The sequence below is a fragment of the Pezoporus wallicus genome, unplaced genomic scaffold, assembly GCF_028554395.1.
Source record: "Pezoporus wallicus isolate ANWC-B61680 ecotype Strahan unplaced genomic scaffold, APGP_CSIRO_Pwel_v1 contig_6520, whole genome shotgun sequence".
NCBI lineage: Eukaryota > Metazoa > Chordata > Aves > Psittaciformes > Psittacidae > Pezoporus > Pezoporus wallicus.
This window is the reverse complement of record NW_026636887.1, coordinates 1,461,153-1,480,137: the sequence shown is the minus strand read 5'-3', so window position 1 is coordinate 1,480,137 and position 18,985 is coordinate 1,461,153. Positions and strand designations below refer to the sequence as shown.

Sequence of the window (18,985 nt, the reverse complement as noted above, 5' to 3'; positions counted from 1 at the left end):
TTTTCTAGCCTGGTTTACTGAGATTTCTGTAAACTGGGGTGGGGGAGGGAGTGCTGTGTGCACTGACTCAGGAGCAATCACAAGATAAAACGTTTCATAATTGAAATTCTTTCTCTTTGAAGTTTAATCACTGATAAATTTTCATAGTATTACAACTATATGTATGACTTTATTGACCTTTTGAGGCTGCAAAAGAAAGCAAAGACAGATTATGGTTTTCAGAAGGAGATCTAGATCACAAAATCACAGAATGTTGGAAAGGGACCAACAAGGTTGGAAGGGACCTCGAGGTCACCTGAGCTGACCTGCTCAAACAGGTCACCTAAAGCCGGTTGTACATGACCATGTCCAGACAGCTTCTGAATATCTCCAAGGATGGAGATTCCATAACCTCTCTGGGCAACTTGTGCCAGTGCTTGGTCACCCTCTGAGTAAAAAGGCTTTTCCGGATGTTCAGACAGCACCTCTTGTGCGTCAGTATCAAAGAGCCATAGAATGGTTAGGGTTGGAAAGTCTTAAGATCATCTTGTTCCACCCCCCGTGCCATGGGCAGGGACACTTTCCACTAGACCATGTTTCCCAAAGCTCTGTCCAGTTTGGCCTTGAACAATGCCAGGGATGGTGCATTCACAGCTTCCTTGGACAGCCTGTTCCAGTGTCTCACCTCCCTGACAATAAAGAATTTCTTCCTTCTATTCAGCCTGACTCTCCCCTGTTTAAGTTTGAGCCCAGTTTATGCTTATTTTCTCTGGTCCTGTCACTGGGCCCCACTGAAAACAGCCTGGCTCTGTCCTCTTTGCACCCTCCCTTCAGGTATTTATGTACATTGATGAGATCACCCTCAGCCTTCTCCAGCCTGAACAGTCCCAGCTCGCAGCCTTTTCCCACAGGGGATGTGCTCCAGTGTCTTCGTCATCTTACTGGCCCTTTGTTGGACTTACTCCAGTATGTCCATGGCTGTCATGTACTGGGGAGCCCAGAACTGGACACACTACTCCAGGTGTGGCCTCACCAGTGTTAAGTAGAGGGGAAGGATCCTCTCCCTTGGCCTATTGGCAAGGTTTTGTCTAATGTAGCCCAGGATACCATTAGTCCTCTTTCCTGCAAGGGCACATTGCTGACTCATGTTCAATCGGTGTGGTGTGCACCAGGATTCTCATGTCCTTTTCTGCCAAGGGCTTTCCACCTGGGTGATCGCCAGCATGTATGGTACCTGGAGTTGTTCCTCTCTAGGTGCAGGATTTTGCAATTCTCCTTGTTGAATTTGATGAGGTTACTGCTAGCCCATTTCTCCAATCTGTCAAGGTCCCTCTGGGTGGCAGCATGATCCTCTGCTCTGTCAGTCACTCCTTCCAGTTTTGTGTCACAGGTAAACTTGCTGAGGCTTCACAAACCTGTATGTCTTTGGTAAACAGTTAATCATATCCTTTTATGTCTTAGAGGTTCACCTAAAAATAGTTTGTCTCACTACTGGGTTTTCTTCTGGCTAATTTTGACTAGTCAGCTTACTTTTTTGTTTCTTTAGCTTATCCTTTTGTAGCTCTTCTTTAAAAGTAGGCATGTTGGCATTGTTTTATTTGAAGCTTCTGGATTATCATGTGCTCTTCATGATTTCTCAGAGGTAACAGTAGAGATTACTCTGGGTTGCACAGGACCTGTTGGAGGGAATTAACCAATCGTTGTAAGTTAAAATAGATAAACTTCTCTATAAAGTCTTATAGTTCACTATTGTTGCTTTTTGTTCTTGCTCCCTATCTTCTGATGGCGTGCTTACTGTCTGGTTGCAGCTGACCTCATTGTGAAAAAAAGGAAGCAAAAAGACCCAGAACACTTCTGTTTTCTTGGCACTGTCCATTTACTTTCCCACTGACTGTTGGAATAACTCCTTCCTTGTTGCGACTCTTCTTACAAATATATCTAAGGAATTGTGGGTTTTGTTCTTTACGTACATTACCTTTTCTCATTTTATGATGTGAGCCTTCTGAGTTTGTTTTTCTGTGTGTGCTGCTGTTACACTTGTTCTTGATAACTTGACCCAGTTCCTTTTTTCCTATTACTCTTTAACATTTTGAATCATCAAAGCATTTGTGAATCACCAGCTGGTCTCTTACTATATATACTTCCCACTATCTTATATGTTAAGATCATTTGTATTTGTGTACTGAAAACTGCTTCTCTGAGAAGTGCTTAGTTGCTCTGACTTACTTTCCACCAGAATTTGATTCTGGGAAGAAGAGATCTCTCAGTAGAAGAAAGCATACTTCAGTGAACTCAGTGAAGTTCATTGGGTTTGTTCACTGTTCTCCTTTTTACACTTACCAAGATTGGCTGATTGTCAATTTGTGAATACAGTCAATTACTTTGCCTTCCATCTTTGCATTCTATGTGGAGAGTTTATTTCTACATTAAACAAACAAACAAACCCACCAAGCAAACAAACAAAAAAAAAAACACTTAATCTCGAGAACTGGCTGAACTGGCTGTTGTATTGGCTGAACAGTCTGTTGTACTGCAGAATCTGAAGAGCTCCTTCAAGGATGTATTTAGGACAGGTTCCTTTTATTCTTAGCAGTACTCTTAGAACGAATTTTGAACCCCCTTCCCCTATGAACTCCAATCCCAACCCTCATTGTTTAGTATAACTCATGTGAGGTGGAGTTTCCCCATTACATTTTTTTTTTTTTTAGTTGCAGTGTTTCTTTACTTCAGTCATTATGTACTTTGTATTTCCATGTTTTGTACTGGTGGTGTTGAGATCATATGACTTCTTTCCTTTAGTGGGTTTCTTTTACCTTTATAACATCTGCACCTCTGATGTTAAGTGTGAGGATATAATTTGGAGTGGAGGGAGAAGGAACAAATGCCTGCTGGGTGTTGCAGTGATGAATCTCGAACTTCTTAATACTCACACTGTTGAAGCTTTAAGTCTTAAATAAGAAAGGAGTGCTAGAAGCAACCTCAAACCTGTTTTTCTACACATTTTTGTGAAAAGTTCTGCTCTCTGCCACAAAAAAAGTAGTTTGCCTCAAATGAGAGAGGAGACCAATGTCAGCAGATCCTTTTCACACACGCTTGTGGTTATGGTTTGTATCTGACCAAACAACACCTGAGCTAGTATACTAGTTTCCTTTTATAATCAGTGAAGAGTCAGCTACTTCTCTGAAAGGTGGACCACTGCATTTAATTAGGTAACTTAATCCCTAAAGGTGTGCCCTTCTCTCAACCAGTGAGAAAGAAATCCTAGTATACTAGCTTAGGTGTAGGTACCTACTTCTGTCATTCACCCTTCCCATAGACCATTATTGCAGTTCTTTTTAAGTACTGAGGTCAAACCTGCATTAGCAGTAGGAAAGAACTGCTCTAGAGATCAGGGAAAGTAGGAAAGGGATCCAGTTAGTGAATGTAAAGTTCAACTTTATTTTTTCACGTGCCAAGTCAAAGATTGGTTCTTGTGATGCCTGTAGAGCCCATGTTGCTTGAACCAAGAAGCTGCCTCTGAAGGAGCAGAGCACTTCCCTCTGTTGCTTGCACCTGTGGAGTAGAGGTTGTGACAGATATGTTTTTATGTGAAGTATCCATGTACTCTGTGTGTGATAATACCTTGGCTGAAGTAGGGCTTATTGTTATATTAATCTCAGAAATGCCTGCTTGTAGTACCCAAAATTAGCTACATGGTGCAGTCTTTAAAGACTCTTTCTTTGAGCAGAAGCTGTACTCTTGATCTCTTAACCCCAGCGTTCCTCACCCTGCTGTAAAACTGCTTCCTGAATGCAAGAACTAACTGCTTCTTTGCTCAGATGCTGAAATTTTTGAGCTCCATGGCATTCCATTGCAGTGCTAATGAAATGACATGAGGTACTTGCTAAATGCAGCAGCCCTGGAGAAGCAGCTCATTGTGCCTTTGTAGATAAGACTACGGTTAAAACAGTGCATGTGTGACACTTCATGTGTAACTATGAGAAAGAATTTCTTCTTATTATGGTGCCTTGGAAGCGAGTGGCCAGTAATGATACAGCTCTTGCTTAGGATGATAAATGTGTTTAAATATTGGGAATTAACCTTTGCAGATGATGAATTGTGGAAACTATGTGAAGCTTCTGCCATTCTAATTAATCTGCCTAAAACATCTAGCAAATAGGGAGATTTCTGATGTCTCTGAGAATAGAAAATGACTGAAATAAAGGGACAAATGCTAGCCTATTGCAAGAGGTGCCCTATGCTTTTTAAGTCTATGCATCCAGATCTTGACTGACAGAAAAGACTGTGAGATTACATGCTGTATGTTTTTAAAATTCTAATTTTAATTTAGATTTCTAACTTTACCTTTAAATGTAAAAACCTAATACTGTGGCATGCTTTATTTTGACAGATAAGGAAGGACATAATTTTTCTATATTCTGGGTGTTGGTGAGTGTTATCCTAGGCGCAATAGCCATGCTGTGCAAAGAACAAGGAATAACAATACTGGTAAGAATCCTCTTATTGACTGAATTTTGACCTCAGCATCTGTCAAGTGCAGTTGTAAAGCCTATAAGGATGAACGCTTTCCACAGCTAATCGTATGCACACCTTTTTGTTCTGTTCAGAAAACTAATTAATGTCGACAGAAAGCATTATTCTGGTAGATCTGTCTTGTGTCCCTGCCAATCTGTTGGAATTCTTCCTTTTATCTTTTGTAAGCAGGTTGCATATATCTCTTCATTGTTTTGCAAAATTTAAAAATATACAGTGTTAATTTTAATGCATATAATGTCCACTGGTCTTGGTTTTGAATGTAATTTTTGAGATAGGCCTACAAACCTCTTGTTGAAGGTTTATGAACAATGATATAACTGAGGAGAGCATTTTTAAAAGCTCCACCCTCTTACTTTTGTGAACAATGTAACTGGAAGGATACCCATTGTTTATACATTTCTAATATTGAATCTCTTCCTAATGTCCCTTATTTAAGGATCTGCCTGTCCAGATACAGTTACTGTCCATTTTCATTGTGCTCTTGGTTTTTATTACTTCAGTGAAGACATTCTTTTTTGAGTGATCAAATAATCTACCTGAAATGCTGCATCAGTGATTTTTGCATTTTATATAGGTAGGTCTCTATAGATAAATCCAATTTATAGCTTTAACTGGCAAAACGCAACAGAATCAGAAGAATTCTTTGCAGCAAGGATCTTCTTGTCCTTTCTAACAAAAAAGGAAGAAATAATCACAGAAAACTTCTTGCCTTAGGACATTATTTTTTAGTAGATATTTGTAGGTTGATGTATTATTTGGAGATGTCTGTAAGCAAAACATAAGGAATTATCTTAAAACGTGGTGCAATTATTTCCTTTAGTGGTATGAAGTAATTATTTGCACTAGCAGACACAGAAATGTTACTGGATCTGGGTTTTTTATTTGTTTGCTCTTGCATTGCTAGGATAATCATATTTATTGTTGTGCTGAGGGCACAGGTCAGAGGGTGAAAGGATGAATCACACATTAAAAAGATTGCCTGTAGGCTGAATGTATTTTTCAGCAGGATTCTTGCCTTCCTATCTCCATGCTAGTGAACCAAAACCCTTTTAACTGCCAGGTGGCCTGTCTACAAGGAACCACACCATACTCTGACCTCTCTTCTGTCTTCTTCCTTTAACTGCTAGAAAGAGACTTGAGGCCTCCTAGTGTACTAACTCTTTGCCTCACTTAGAACTATTTTGCTGTGTTTTTATCCATTTAGTCTTTAGAAAGTTGAGATGATTTCCAAAGTTATTAGGGCATAGGCTAAATATTCAAGAATTGTCAAGGCTGGTGATCACTGAAATGTTGAAAAAACGTGGGAAAATGTTAAACTTGGATTTTATTGGTCACCTCAACAGAATTACCCCTGGATAATTTTTTTTTTTTTTGCTTGCTTACATGGGGCAGTATCTGCAAGTGGAGTCCTGCAAAACACCAAATATGGTCTAGTTTTTAGTGTAATTTCAGGAAAAGCAATCCTGGTACCTCTGTGAAATCTTTCAGAGCCTTTTTGGTGAGAATTTATGTACCCTTTAAAAATAGTATTTCTGAAACCTGACAGTCAAGAGATACCATGCTGCACAGCAAAAAATATGTAGAAAGCTTAAAGAAACTCCACCTTACTGACAGAAGCCTTACTTTTGACTGCAGCATTTATGCTGCAGAACATTTAGGAAAGAAGATGGAAAGGAGAATACTGTTGTGACTGTGTGTATGGGGTCTAGCTTGCTGGTACATGGCATTCCCTGAAGTGTTATTCCATGTAACAGGAGAAACCCCATTACAGTTACATGATATTCTACTCATCTGAGCTCAGGTTTTTAATTTACCATTTTGCTATCATTACTACCAATGTATCTCTCTACTTATTTGGAATCAGAATTAAGATGCTCAACAACTCATGGTAGAACTGAAATATAAGATGTGGTCAGCTGCTCCATCTTATGCTCTTATTTTTCTTCTTGTTGCTTAGGGCTTGAATGCAGTGTTTGATGCCCTGGTGATTAACAAGCTAAATGTTTTGGAGCTTATTCAAAGGGTACTGCATAAGAACAAGCCATTGGAGGTGAGTCCTTAGAGGTTTTGTTCACTCTGTCCATTCAGACAGTCATTCATGTACTAAAAGACAAACAACTTCTGACAGTTTTGTGGTTGCTGAGAACTTTAAAAAAAGTATTTTCAGTCAGTCTGTGCTATGACATCTTTGCAGCAACATAAGTAGTAATGGGATAGCATTAGAATTGCACTGGATAGTGAAATCCACTCCACACTTCTCTCAACAATATGTTGAAATATAGTGTGGAAGAGCTTACTGCTTGATGCAGTAAATTCACCAGGGTCAGTAGCTATACATTTGAAATGGTTGTCTAACACAGTTTGGTTAGAGTAAAGAAAGGTGTTTATTCAGATTCTCAAATGAAATAGACATTTGAAAAAGTACATAAAAAAAAATTATGTCTACTTTGTCAATCCCACTAAAGTATTAGAATCATGGAATAGTTAGGGTTGGAAAGGACCTTAAGATCATCTAGTTCCAACCCCCTGCCATGGACAGGGACACCTAACACTAAACCATGTCACCCTATTACACTGGGTTGGTTTGTTTTTTTAAGAATACAAATTACCAAACAGGAGACAATTCCTAGTAGCTTAAAAAAAAATAGATATGTAAGCACTGATCAAATAAGGATAAAATTTCTGACTTTTGTTGATATCACTTTATCTAGTATTGGCTCATGGTATCTGGCACCTAGTATTTGCACTGGTAAGCAAACTGCAGAAAGAGTCAGCCCCAGGTGAATGATTGATAGCAGCCAAATAGACTAACAGCACACTAGCTGTTCAACAGCTAAATCGTTTGCTTCTCCCATCCAAGGTTCAGCAAGACAAAGGAGTATTCATTGTACTTTGCTTCAATCAGTGGTTTCACTGCAGGGAAGTCTTGCTTACGTTTCTGAGTAGCAGAAGTCCAATGGGGCTTTGAAATTCTTTTGTAAAGAGTAAGTGAGGAGCTTCATAGGGAAATCAGTGCAAATGTAATCTCTGGAACTGAAGCAGTAGATTTGACCAAGGACGGCTGAGGGGTCCAGGAGTATTTTGGGCAGCAAATTAAGAATGCTGGAGAATTTTTCTATATAACGAGTGATGTTAATAAGCATATGACAAGGAAAGAGTCTAGAGCTGTGGCAGATTAAAGCAGAGTCAGTTCAAAATTAAGGTGATGGAAATAAAAGGTAGTAAGGATGACCCTGAGAATAAGTGGCCAGTCAGCCTCACATCAGTGCCTAGTAAGATCATGGAACAGATCCTCCTGGAAGTTATGTCAAAACATGTGAAAGATGGGGTGATTAGAGAGGCAGTATGGCTTCACCAATAATCTGGTGGCCTTGTACGATGGAGTGACTGCATCAGTGTACAAGAGAAGAGCTGCTGATGTCATCTACCTGGATTTGTTTAAGGCCTCTGATATGGTCCCCCACATTTTGCTGCTAAAATTGAGAGGTACGTGTTTGACTGATTGACTATTACATAGGAATTTGCTGAATGTCCACATCCAAAGAATTACAGTCAATTGTTCAATGCCCAAGTGGAAAGAGTTCATATTTAGGCCACTACTATTTAATATCTTCATCAATGACGTAGTGGAATTGAGTACAGTACACCAAGCTGAATGGTGCAGGAATGGGTGTCATCCAGATGGACCTTGGCAAGCTTGAGCTCATATGAACCTCATTAAGGTCTTCAAGGCCAAGTGCAAGAGTTCTGCACGTGAGTTGGGCAATCCCTGGTATCAGTACAGACTGGGGTATGGACTGGGAGCAGTCCTGTGGAGAACAACTTGGTGACTCCTGGTGGAAGAAGAATTGAATATGAGCCTGAAATGTGTGCTTGCACCCTAGAAAGCCAACTGTATCCTGGAATGCACAGAAAGAAATGTGACCAGTAGGTCAAGGTAGGTGATTCTGATTCTCTGCTTTTGTGAGATCCCCCAGATCCATTTCTGGTGTGGGTGAAAGACATGGACCTGTTACAGCATATCCAGAGGAGGGCAACAAAATGGTCAGAGGCATGAAGCACCCCTCCTACGAAGAAAGGCTGAGAGAGTTGGAGTTGTTCAGCTTGGAGAAGAGAAGGCTCCAGAAAGACCTTATTGCAGCTCTTCAGTATAATTCAAAAAGACTTATATAAAAAATGGAGACATATTTTTTTACCAGTGCATGTAGTGATAGGATAAGGGGCAGTGGTTTTAAGCTGAAAGAGGGCAGATCTAGATTGAATGGGATAGAATTATTTTCAGTTGGAAGGGACCTACATTGTCATCTATAGTCCAACTGCCTGACCACTTCAGGGCTGACTGAAAGTTAAATCATGTTATTGAGAGCGTTGACCAAATGTCTGTTGAACACTGACAGGCTTGGGTCATTGACACCTCTCTAGGAAGCCTATTCCACTGTTTGACCGGTAATAAGTTCTTTACAATGAGGGTGGTGAGACACTGGAACAGATTGCCTGGAGAAGTGTTCAAGGCCAGGTTTGACAGGGCTTTGAGCAGCCTGATCTAGTGAAAGATGTCCCTGTCAATGGCAAGGGGTTGGACTAGATGATGTTAGATCCCTTCCAACCCAATCTACTCTATGATTCTGTGAAATGTGTCAGCATCAAACATTTTGGAGGATTACTCTTTAAGCATGGAGAGCTGAAAGTGTTTTGTTTCCAGTTTGTGACTTTTAAACAGTTCTGTCTGGGTAGAGAAAACATTACATAGCCTTTTTCTTCCTCTTTCAATAGAATCAATTAATTTTACCTCCTGCCACTTACAAAAATCTGTTCTTTTTTAATAGAAATGTATCTAAGACTTTTTGTTTTGTTGAAAGGCAGATCTTAAATTCTCATACTTGCTGATTTTTTTCTTCTCTATTAAAACAGGTTTCAGTTTCATGCCAGATTTTAGTTAACTCTAAATCAAAGACAGTAAAAAAAAAAAAACACTTCTTCCACTTTTAAAATTCTGCCTACTAAGAGATTTTTGTGGCAGTTTGTGAAATCTGGCTTCTAAGAAGCTGCGTGTACTGTTAAATGAAGCCTGGGATAAAAGGTTTTGTGTAGTTAATCCATCATAAGGCAGTTATAAATTGTCACTGCATGGTTTTCCTTTATACACAATTCTCTTCCAAAAACAGTTTTATAGAAAAGGTTTTCTTATAATACTCATTGTAGTGACTTTGGTTACTGAGATGTGTAAGTTGGAATTAACCATTTGAGCACAAAGGCTAACTTCATGTAAAATCAGCATTACAAACTTCTTTGTCCTTACGTATTCAGTTAAATATTTTATGATGACTCCATTGTCAACTACAAATATGAAAAATCCATCTGAATATTGTTTTCACCTTAACTTTTCCTGAATTAACTTTGCTGTCGGGATATCATGCTGGAGGCTTGGATTTTGCATCTCAAAGCTATGACAAAGCTATCACTATAGTTACTGATTATCCTGTGTCCAGTACCTGCTGGTGAAGCTTAAAGAATCTCTACAGTATACAGTGTTTTTCTTTTCATTTATGCCTGTCACTAGCTTTTTAATCACAGTAGTGATTGTGAAAATTTTAATTAAGTTTCTAATTCCTCCCACTTTCTAACTATGTAGTTTTCTTGTGATATGTATGTAGTTTTACCTCCAGAGAGATTTAAGTGGACAAAAACTTTGTATGACAGTGATAGTCAACTGGATATACCTATTCAAAGCAAAGTTAACAAAGTAGTCATAGAATCATAGAATCACAGAATCAGAATCAACTAGATTGAAAAGACCTTTAAGATCATCAAGTCCAACCTCTACAGCAGGCCTGCTGAGACCTCCACTAAACCATGTCACTAAGTGCCTCATCTACATCCATTTTAAAAAGAAAAGTAGACCAATTAAATATGCTATATTCTAAAGGCCATATTCTTCTCAAATTCCTTAACAGAAATTTCTGTGTAAAAATTACGTCAGTGTCTGGGTTCAGCTTAGTTACTAAACTGTTCTTATCTCAACCCATGGGAGTTGCATTCTTTTCGATTCTCCTCTCTGTCACTCCGGGAGTAGGGGGAGGGCAAGAAGTGGGGGGAGTGAGTGAATGAGGTGGCTGGCTGGGTTTAAACCATGACAATCAGCTGTAGGTACTGAGGATTTGTAGAAGAGAAACTTCTTGAATAAAAAAGTTTTCTGATTGACAAGGAAATGAAAATGCTGCCAAAAATTCTTTGCAGTTCATCAATGAAAGCGTAGTAAAGTTTGAGAGCTTTCTACCTAACTGCAAAAATAATAAAAATGTCAACTCTAATAGCAAAAATGCCCAGGAATAGCCTCTTCTTTCTGAGATAGTGACCAAAAGGATGAGAATGTAATGGAGAAGATAACAAATAATGGTTTTTTATCTGAGATTATTTTTTTCTTTCTTTCTTTCCTGTAGAATGCTGGGCTGTTAAAGAAGGGGCTGCTTTTCAGGATAACTCTTCTGATGTCTGGAGGGGCCAGTATACTTTATATACGGTGGAGGATTATGGGCACAGGGCCACCGGCTTTCACTGAAGTAGACAACCCTGCTTCATTTGCTGACAGTCTATTTGTGAGAGTAAGTTATAAAGTTGTTTTTATCTGGCCAGCTCAGAACATTTGTCTTTGTCATCAAATTGAATTTTGTTTTCTGTGCTTCAAAGAAACAATAAAGAGGGCAGTCTTCACACTTAAAGATGTGTGATGTGTCACCATCACTTGTGCTGCTGTGATGATTTTCTGCATCTTTCTTTTTTAATAGTATACCTTGTATATTCTTTAATTTAGCATGCAATGCACACATGGAAGTACATTGCCATTTACTTGCTATTTTTCCCATCCATTCAAGGATTTAGCTTTTGCTGATTTTCATCCTTTCTCTGCATACTGTGTTTGACTTTTCAACTATTCTTTCACAATTGAAGAAAATAGCATAAAGTCCTGGTCTGGTACATTTGAAGTATGTCTTGTCTGGCTGCATTAGGGTTCTTTCTGGAGATGGAGAATGATGGGTGAAGACAGTGGGTGCTTTCTCTTGATATTTTCTCCTGTTGTAGGAAATTATTCTTTTTACATGTGGATATTGGTTGGACAGCACAAAATTGCATTTGCCAGTTCTGAATAGCAGAGCCACATAGCTATGATTAAAAAAAAAATTGAAATTTAATTTCACACCTGTAAAATAAATGGATATGTAACTAGTTGTAGACTAACAGTATTTAAAATCTCTTTATTGTATAAGGTATATTTTGTCATAAGGGAAATGACAGCAGTGAGAAGAAATAAAGTTGCCCCCCTGCCCCTTAAGTTTAGTATCAAGTAAATGTTTGTTTTCTTTCTGACTGACAGGCTATAAACTATAATTACTACTATTCGTTGAATGCATGGTTGCTGTTGTGTCCCTGGTGGCTGTGTTTTGATTGGTCAATGGGCTGCATACCCCTCATTAAATCTGTCAGCGACTGGAGGATAATTGCACTTGCAGCACTTTGGTTCTGCCTAATTGGTCTGATATGCCAAGCTCTGTGCTCAGAAGACAGCCATAAGAGAAGGTAAGAGACAGCAATGAATTTTAAATGCCTGGCCAATTTAAGTACAGTATTATTTTGTTAAATCCACTATTGATAATTTTAACAATTCAGCAGAACCAGTGTCTAGCAAATGCAGTTCAAATAAATATTTATAGCTGTCATTACAGTTTTAGCCCAATTTGGGGCCATCACTGTACACAGACTACTAGGAAACAGAGTTGGAGAAGGTATGCATAGCTACTTTATTTTTTTTCCTGAAATGGCATTTTGAGATCCTTAACACTGTAGGTGGTAGAAAGTAGTATGTGCTCAGAACAGAGTAGGAAATGATGTATGTTATGTTTTTGTCCCTACATCTTATGAGTCATCATCTCTTTTAATCTTCTCCTAATAGTGAAAGAGAGATGTGCCTTGACAGGAGGTAGAAATGCTGGCCGTGGCCATACATTAAAAAGTAAAATGCTGGTCCACAGTATGTACTGAGGAAAGTACTTGTACTTTACCCAGAGGAACTAAAAAAAATATTGTAAACTGTTCTGTCTCACTAAGGGCATCTGTTTAACTTTTCACATTCTGTTCCCATGGATTTCATGTATGGTTAATTTCCCAGTTCTTTAAAATTTTTAAACAAGTCAGTCATAGAATTATAGAATGGTTTGCGATGTGTAAGGGACTTTAAAGGTCATACGTTAGACCAGGTTGCTCAAAGACTCATTCATCCTGGCCTTGAACACTTCCAGAGATGGGGCATACACAACTGTGGGCAACTTGTTCCAATGTCTCACGACCCTCATAGTAAAGAACGTCTTCCTATATCTAATTGAAATTTGCCCTCTTTCCATTTAAAGCCATTACCTCTTGTCCCATCACTACATGCTCTTGTAAGAAGTCCCTCTCCAGATTTCTTGTAGGCCCCTTTAGGTACTGGAAGGCTGCTCTAAGGTCTCCCTAGAGCCTTTTCTTCTCCTGCCTGAACAAGCCGAACTGTCTCAGCCTATCTCCACAGGAGATGTGCTCCAGCCTGCTGATCATCTTTGTGGCCCTCCTACAAGTACTACAAATGATGTCATACTTTCTAGTAAAAATGCACTCACTGATCCTATATTGCTGAACATTTTTTTAGCAAAAAGTGAAGAAAAAAGTATAGTGAAGGCCTAGGACTCTTGGAGATGATAAGAGAGTAAAAGGACACATCTACATTACAGTTTAGAGATTTATTTGTAATAAATTAGAAAAGAAAACCATCCATGTGGCCTTTATAACAAACACCTGACACAGATCTAGGGTTCTTACTCACTCATATCATCTCTGTAAAAGTAAGGTACCTAGTCTAAGTTGTTTAAGCTCTGTATAGTCCATCAAGATTTACCTGATGAGGATTACTCATCCTAAAATAGATACCTAAGGCAAAGAAGACAAACTGCTGTGGAAACAGCATAGATTACTAACTTTCAAGTGGTTAACCACAATGGATTCTACTGTTAATATATTTGTTAGGGAAGAAAATAATTTCTCAGTAGGATGTGTACCTAAGCTGCTTCTTTAACAGCAAGCTGTATTTTTCCCCTCTTACTGGCTTACTAGTTCCAAAAATAGACAGGTAGCTTTTACCATTACTTTTCCTGCCTGTGTATTTTAAATAGGAATTATGTAATTAATGTGTAATTGGGCTGTTTTCTGGCCTGGAAGCATGAACATTGCTTTTCTAGAAATTACAGCTAGGATTTTAAAAGTGGAGTGTCAAAACCTCACAGAAATTTGTTTTGTTAGCAGCTCTCAAACGCTGCATTTGAATGCCCTCTTCCATATGCATATCCTTTTACAACATTTAAATAATATTTATATGTTAAATGGAAAATGTACTATTGTTAAGATTTGTGGTTAATTTAAGGATCTGTTTCTTGTTTGCAGAATTCTTACACTGGGACTTGGATTTCTTATTATCCCTTTTCTTCCCGCAAGTAATCTGTTCTTCCGAGTAGGATTTGTTATTGCAGAGAGAGTTATCTACCTCCCCAGTATTGGATATTGTATTCTGTTTACATATGGATTTAGTCTCTTGAGTAAGCAAGCCAAGAAAAAGGTACCATCAAAACAATCAGTAAAGTTGATGATGAAGTGCTTCAGATGAATGGTTTCTTTCTTAACTTGTCTCTCTTTCCTTAAGAAAATTCTTGCTGTGGCAGTTCTTGGAATCTTGTTGATAAATGTTATGCGCTGTGCACTCCGCAGCAATCAGTGGAGGTCAGAAGAACAGCTTTTTAGGAGTGCACTCTCTGTGTGCCCTCTGAATGCAAAAGTAAGTGACTTGTGTGGACTTTTAACCTTTTTTAAGTGTTTTGAGATTTGGGATAGAGGAGGCATTGTGCATGCTTAATATATTGTGTTACTCACAGTCTTTATTGGTGCAAGAATATGACATTGACAGGTTGGTCACCTAAATTACAGTGGGAGCGTAATCAAAATGCCAGACAGTGCAAATTACAATATTGTAATTCAGAACTTGGGGATAAGAGAGGAGAGGGGAAGGAGAAGAGGGAATACGCTTCAGGAAAAGCATCCAGTTAAATTTGATTTACTGTTAATAAAATCTACTAAAACAATTGTGTATGTAATTGCAAGTTATTACAAAATATCAAAAGGAAAGTAAGTTGTAGTAAGTAAGTTGTAGCAATGTATTCACCAGCGTAATGCCTGTGCTGTATTTTTACAGTCCTTTCTGTGTGCCTTCTAGTGGTATATGTAGCAAACACAGGTAAGGGACAAAGCAGCATATTGTCAGTGTAATTGCAGGATGCGGGGGTAAAATATTTGCTTCCACGTCTGCTCTCTTACAGTGGCTGAATGGCATGGGCAGTAAGGAAAACTGCCGTATTCCCGCAAAGTTTAGTGAGGGAACAGGAAAGAGGGTGGGACTGCATAGGATGTTTCACTGGGCTGAACACCGGTGTTTGGCATAGTAGACTGAATCTAGCTTGCCAACAGAGGTGACCTCCACAGCAGTCCTTTGACAGCTGAGAATGTAATCTGTTGGAGCATACCACACGGCCCTCATGTCTGAATTTTAGCAGAGACTGTCTTTGAAGAGCCTTGAAATAGGAATGTGCAGCTTGTCAATACAAATACGTTGATGTCTTATAAGATTAGATTTCTGCAGTCTAGCGTGGCATCTAGACAATACAGATCGAGACACAGAGTTTAAAAAGGAACCTGTGAATGCTCAACTTTTCAAAAAGAGAATGATAAACCTAGCATCTACTGGAATGCAAATATGCATCAGTGAGCTGTAAAAAACATATATGGCCAATACTTACAAGATGGTGATGTAGTTCAACAATCTCAGATTTCAATACATAGAAAAAGAGCTGTTGTATTTTATTGTGTGGCAGTGGTAGGCAACCATCTTCTTTTTAATGATGACCTCAGTACATCTTGTCTTCTGGATGACAAGTGCATACTATAAATGGAGCAAATGCAATCTGTTTCTTTGTGTGTAACTCTATCCATCTGCCATGGTAAGAGTGCTTTAGACAGATCCGTACTCTTTGCCTGTGCTCCAAGCTCCTTGGACTCAAGCCATGTTTGGCTGGGAAGCTGTGTAGCTGTGTTCACACAGTGCTGTGCTTGAGCCGATAAGCTGTATGCAAGCTATTGAACTAATGCAGTTGGTTCAAAGCCAATGAGTGTACAGGGAAAATGAGCTTGTGTTTGTCAACACTGGGCTGTGTAGACACGCCTGAGCTTCAGTGCTGCTAGTGACAGCTTGCTGAAATGGAAAGCGTGGTGATGTGAACAGGGAGGGGTTTGTAGGTTCGCATTCAAATTTTGCTGAAGGAGTAACTTTGAAATCACAGTAGTAGGCAGCTTTCCTAGGCAACAGCATTAGGGAATCCATGTGTGAAAACCAGTCTGTTTTTTTCTTTATGGTTTCAGCTACATTTATTCAATTTTGACAGAAGTAAATGTAAAAATTGGGTCTAGGTTTTATTGTGGTCTTCTGTTGTCATCTTGAAACTGCAAGCTTTCTTTATAAATGACTTCACAGGACCTTCTTTGACTGGCCTGTTTATTTCAGTGGGTGGCTGATGCAGACCAAAAGTTGGAACACAGATGATAGCTTTTTCTTGTTCTTAGACATCTTTAATATGTGTAATGTGGTCATGCTTTATTTCCTTTATGTAGCCAGGGTGCCAGATTCTCCAGGTGTCCCCCAACTAGCAACAAAAGCTGCAGCTCCTAGTTTGTGTTCTGTGGTACAGCTCTTCAATTCCAAATTGGCTGTCTGTGAGCAATGTGGAGTAAACTTACCTCAATTCTAAGTAACAGGTAGATACAGCAGTGCCTTCTCTAATTTAAAGACTAATCTTTAAACTTCTCTTTATATAGAGGTGTGGAAACTGCATTAAATTAGACTGTCCTTCATAGTAATGAATCTGTCCTCTTGAGTGATGGATGCATCTAGCTTGAGGATGAAATTTGGCATCAATTTTGATAAATGTTGCACAATGATTTTTAAATTCAGTGGAAATAATCAGGTACCATAATAAAGTTACAGAAATTTTTATTTAAAAAAAAAAAGTTTGCAGTACAAGATTTTAACTATCTTAAATATTTAAAAATATTTGAAATATTATTTATTTTAAATATTTAAAATATTTTGTTATATATTTGTTATGTATATCATACAGATTATTTTTTATTTATTTATTCTTTTTTAAGAGAGAGAAAGAAGCATGTTACAGATCTGGACAGGTTAAACATGTCCAGGATTATGCCACAAATTTGAACTTGAATGGTCCTGCATTTAAATTGGTTTCAAAGGTTGTTAGACTGAAACAGTATGCATTTTTAATACATTTGGACACATTCTTCTTAGCTGAATGGAAGGTCCCTGAATACTGATTCCATTTCCTCATACCACCTTTATTCATAGCTTATAGATTGACTTAATTCCTGGCACTCAGTGGTTATATACACCAGTATGAGTTAGAACCAGGCCTGTGTTGTTTATGCTAAAGCAAATTTTGTGAACAGTTACAGAGACTGTTTTCTCCAGATACGTTGATTGTGTGTTACTGGTCAGAACAGGTTTTATAAATAGGTAGTTTATAAATTTGGAATATTTCAGTACTACTGGTTTAAAAGGCTCACTGGATCCAGTTTGGCATCTTTTCATTTGATGTTTTTATGTTGCAAGCTTAGTTTATCCTGGAGTGCTTTGCTGAAGTACTGGAATATCTAATCATAGGCTATGATAAATGCTGTTTCACCATATCAGACTACTGGCTTGGATTTATCTCCTTAGCTTCAGATATCTACATCTGACGGAGTCAGCCAGACTCCCTATATAACTGGGGAGGAGAAACTGTCCCTTTTAGCATGTGGTTCATCATTAGCTTGGACTAAATGACTGACAGATGAGAAAGACTGCATCCTAGATCAGTGTCCTTATCTCCACTGATGATAAAAGAAATCCTAGAGCAGATATGGATACATAAGGTTATGTGAGATTTTGCCCTTGTTCTACTGCTGTTCACTGTTTCTAGGCATTGCTGTAATGCTCCTCACCTTCTGAGGTGAGGTCATTAAACACTGTTTCTTGTAATTTTAAAGATTATTCCCAAAAATGCGATCTTACTGCTTTTTTTGCTGTTGGAATTGTTTGCACTTTTGGAAGTGCCAAGTTACTTTTTCTCAGCTTTTAGCAAAGCCTCATCAGTTTTTAAGAATCCACAAATGGTCTTTATTTCTGGATGACTTCCTCTGATTATCTAAATAAATTGCAATTGCATTGTTAAATACATTGGGAAATAGCCACCATTTTTCTTTTCCTGGATTTGGAATAAGTGAATTTTTGAATTGTTAATATTCTGTATGCAATCTCTGCATTCTCCTAGCTACTGGTTTTCCCTTAAAGAATAGAAATTCAGAAATGTAATTTTTAAAAAGACATTTCACTAGTAACTTTTCTACAATAATAAGCAAGGAAGTTATGATATTCCCAGCAGAATGTGTTACTAACCAGTCTGTCTTGACATACTAAGGGTAGTAGCTTTGTACTTGATGCTTTATGCAGATTGTAATTATTACACATATGAGTTTGTCAAAGACAAGTTACGCTAATACTGAAAACGTACTGCAGAGTTTGAGATTACTTTCTATACTTTCTTAAAAGGGCTTGTAAAACCTCTTTATGACAGAACATTTAGTGCTGTTTAAGGATTCATGAAGCTGATCTAGACTGTATTTCCTTTAGATGCTGAGAATTTCTTTCTATGCTATGTATTAAATATCTTCTGCAGAATTTGCTTTAAGTGCTGTGGGCTATGTTTATAGCTGCTCTCTGCAGTGTTTTGCCACACAGATACCATTTTAGATGTTAATTTTTTTATACAAGCACAGTCATACATACGAAATTTTAGACAACATTAACCGCACAAAAGATGAAGTTCAGAAAGGCTTTATTATTATTTAGAAAACAGAATTGCAGTAGCAGAGGAAAGAGTGTTTGATAGAAAAAGCCAGCATTGAACAGAAGCATCTGCATGTTTCTGTACAAATTTTGACGTCTGTGCTTTGCTTCCATCCTTCTCAACAAATGTTCATATTTGCTGAAAAAGTGATTATAAGCAGCTAGGAAGAGAGAATAAAAGAGTTGATAATAGTAGTACTCCAACTGAGGGGGTGTACCTCCTGGAAGATGATATTGCGTTTCAATTTCTTCCTACACTGTTTGAGTAAAAAAAAATCAAAAAAATCTGTTTGACAGCAAATTTGGTTTTGTACAGAAAAATATAATTTTTCTCCCTCATTTAAATGTGTGTGCACATTTAAACTCTTAAATAAGAGTTCAAGCACTGTGTGTCTAACATAGTATAATACACTTTTTTATACTAGGTTCTTAGGCCAACTGAGG

At 38.2% G+C, this 18,985-nt stretch overlaps 1 protein-coding gene across 2 annotated transcripts in view; it reads left to right on the top strand.

The window, feature by feature from the left end:
• Positions 1-18,985, top strand: part of TMTC4 (transmembrane O-mannosyltransferase targeting cadherins 4) — a 50,742-nt gene that overhangs the window by 17,511 nt on the left and 14,246 nt on the right. For both annotated transcript variants that reach the window (XM_057402099.1, XM_057402100.1), the window contains exons 5-10: positions 4,370-4,467; positions 6,473-6,565; positions 10,956-11,117; positions 11,888-12,090; positions 13,981-14,152; positions 14,237-14,368. In XM_057402099.1, coding sequence (XP_057258082.1) covers positions 4,370-4,467; positions 6,473-6,565; positions 10,956-11,117; positions 11,888-12,090; positions 13,981-14,152; positions 14,237-14,368 — 860 coding nt within the window. The remainder of the gene's footprint in view (positions 1-4,369; positions 4,468-6,472; positions 6,566-10,955; positions 11,118-11,887; positions 12,091-13,980; positions 14,153-14,236; positions 14,369-18,985) is intronic.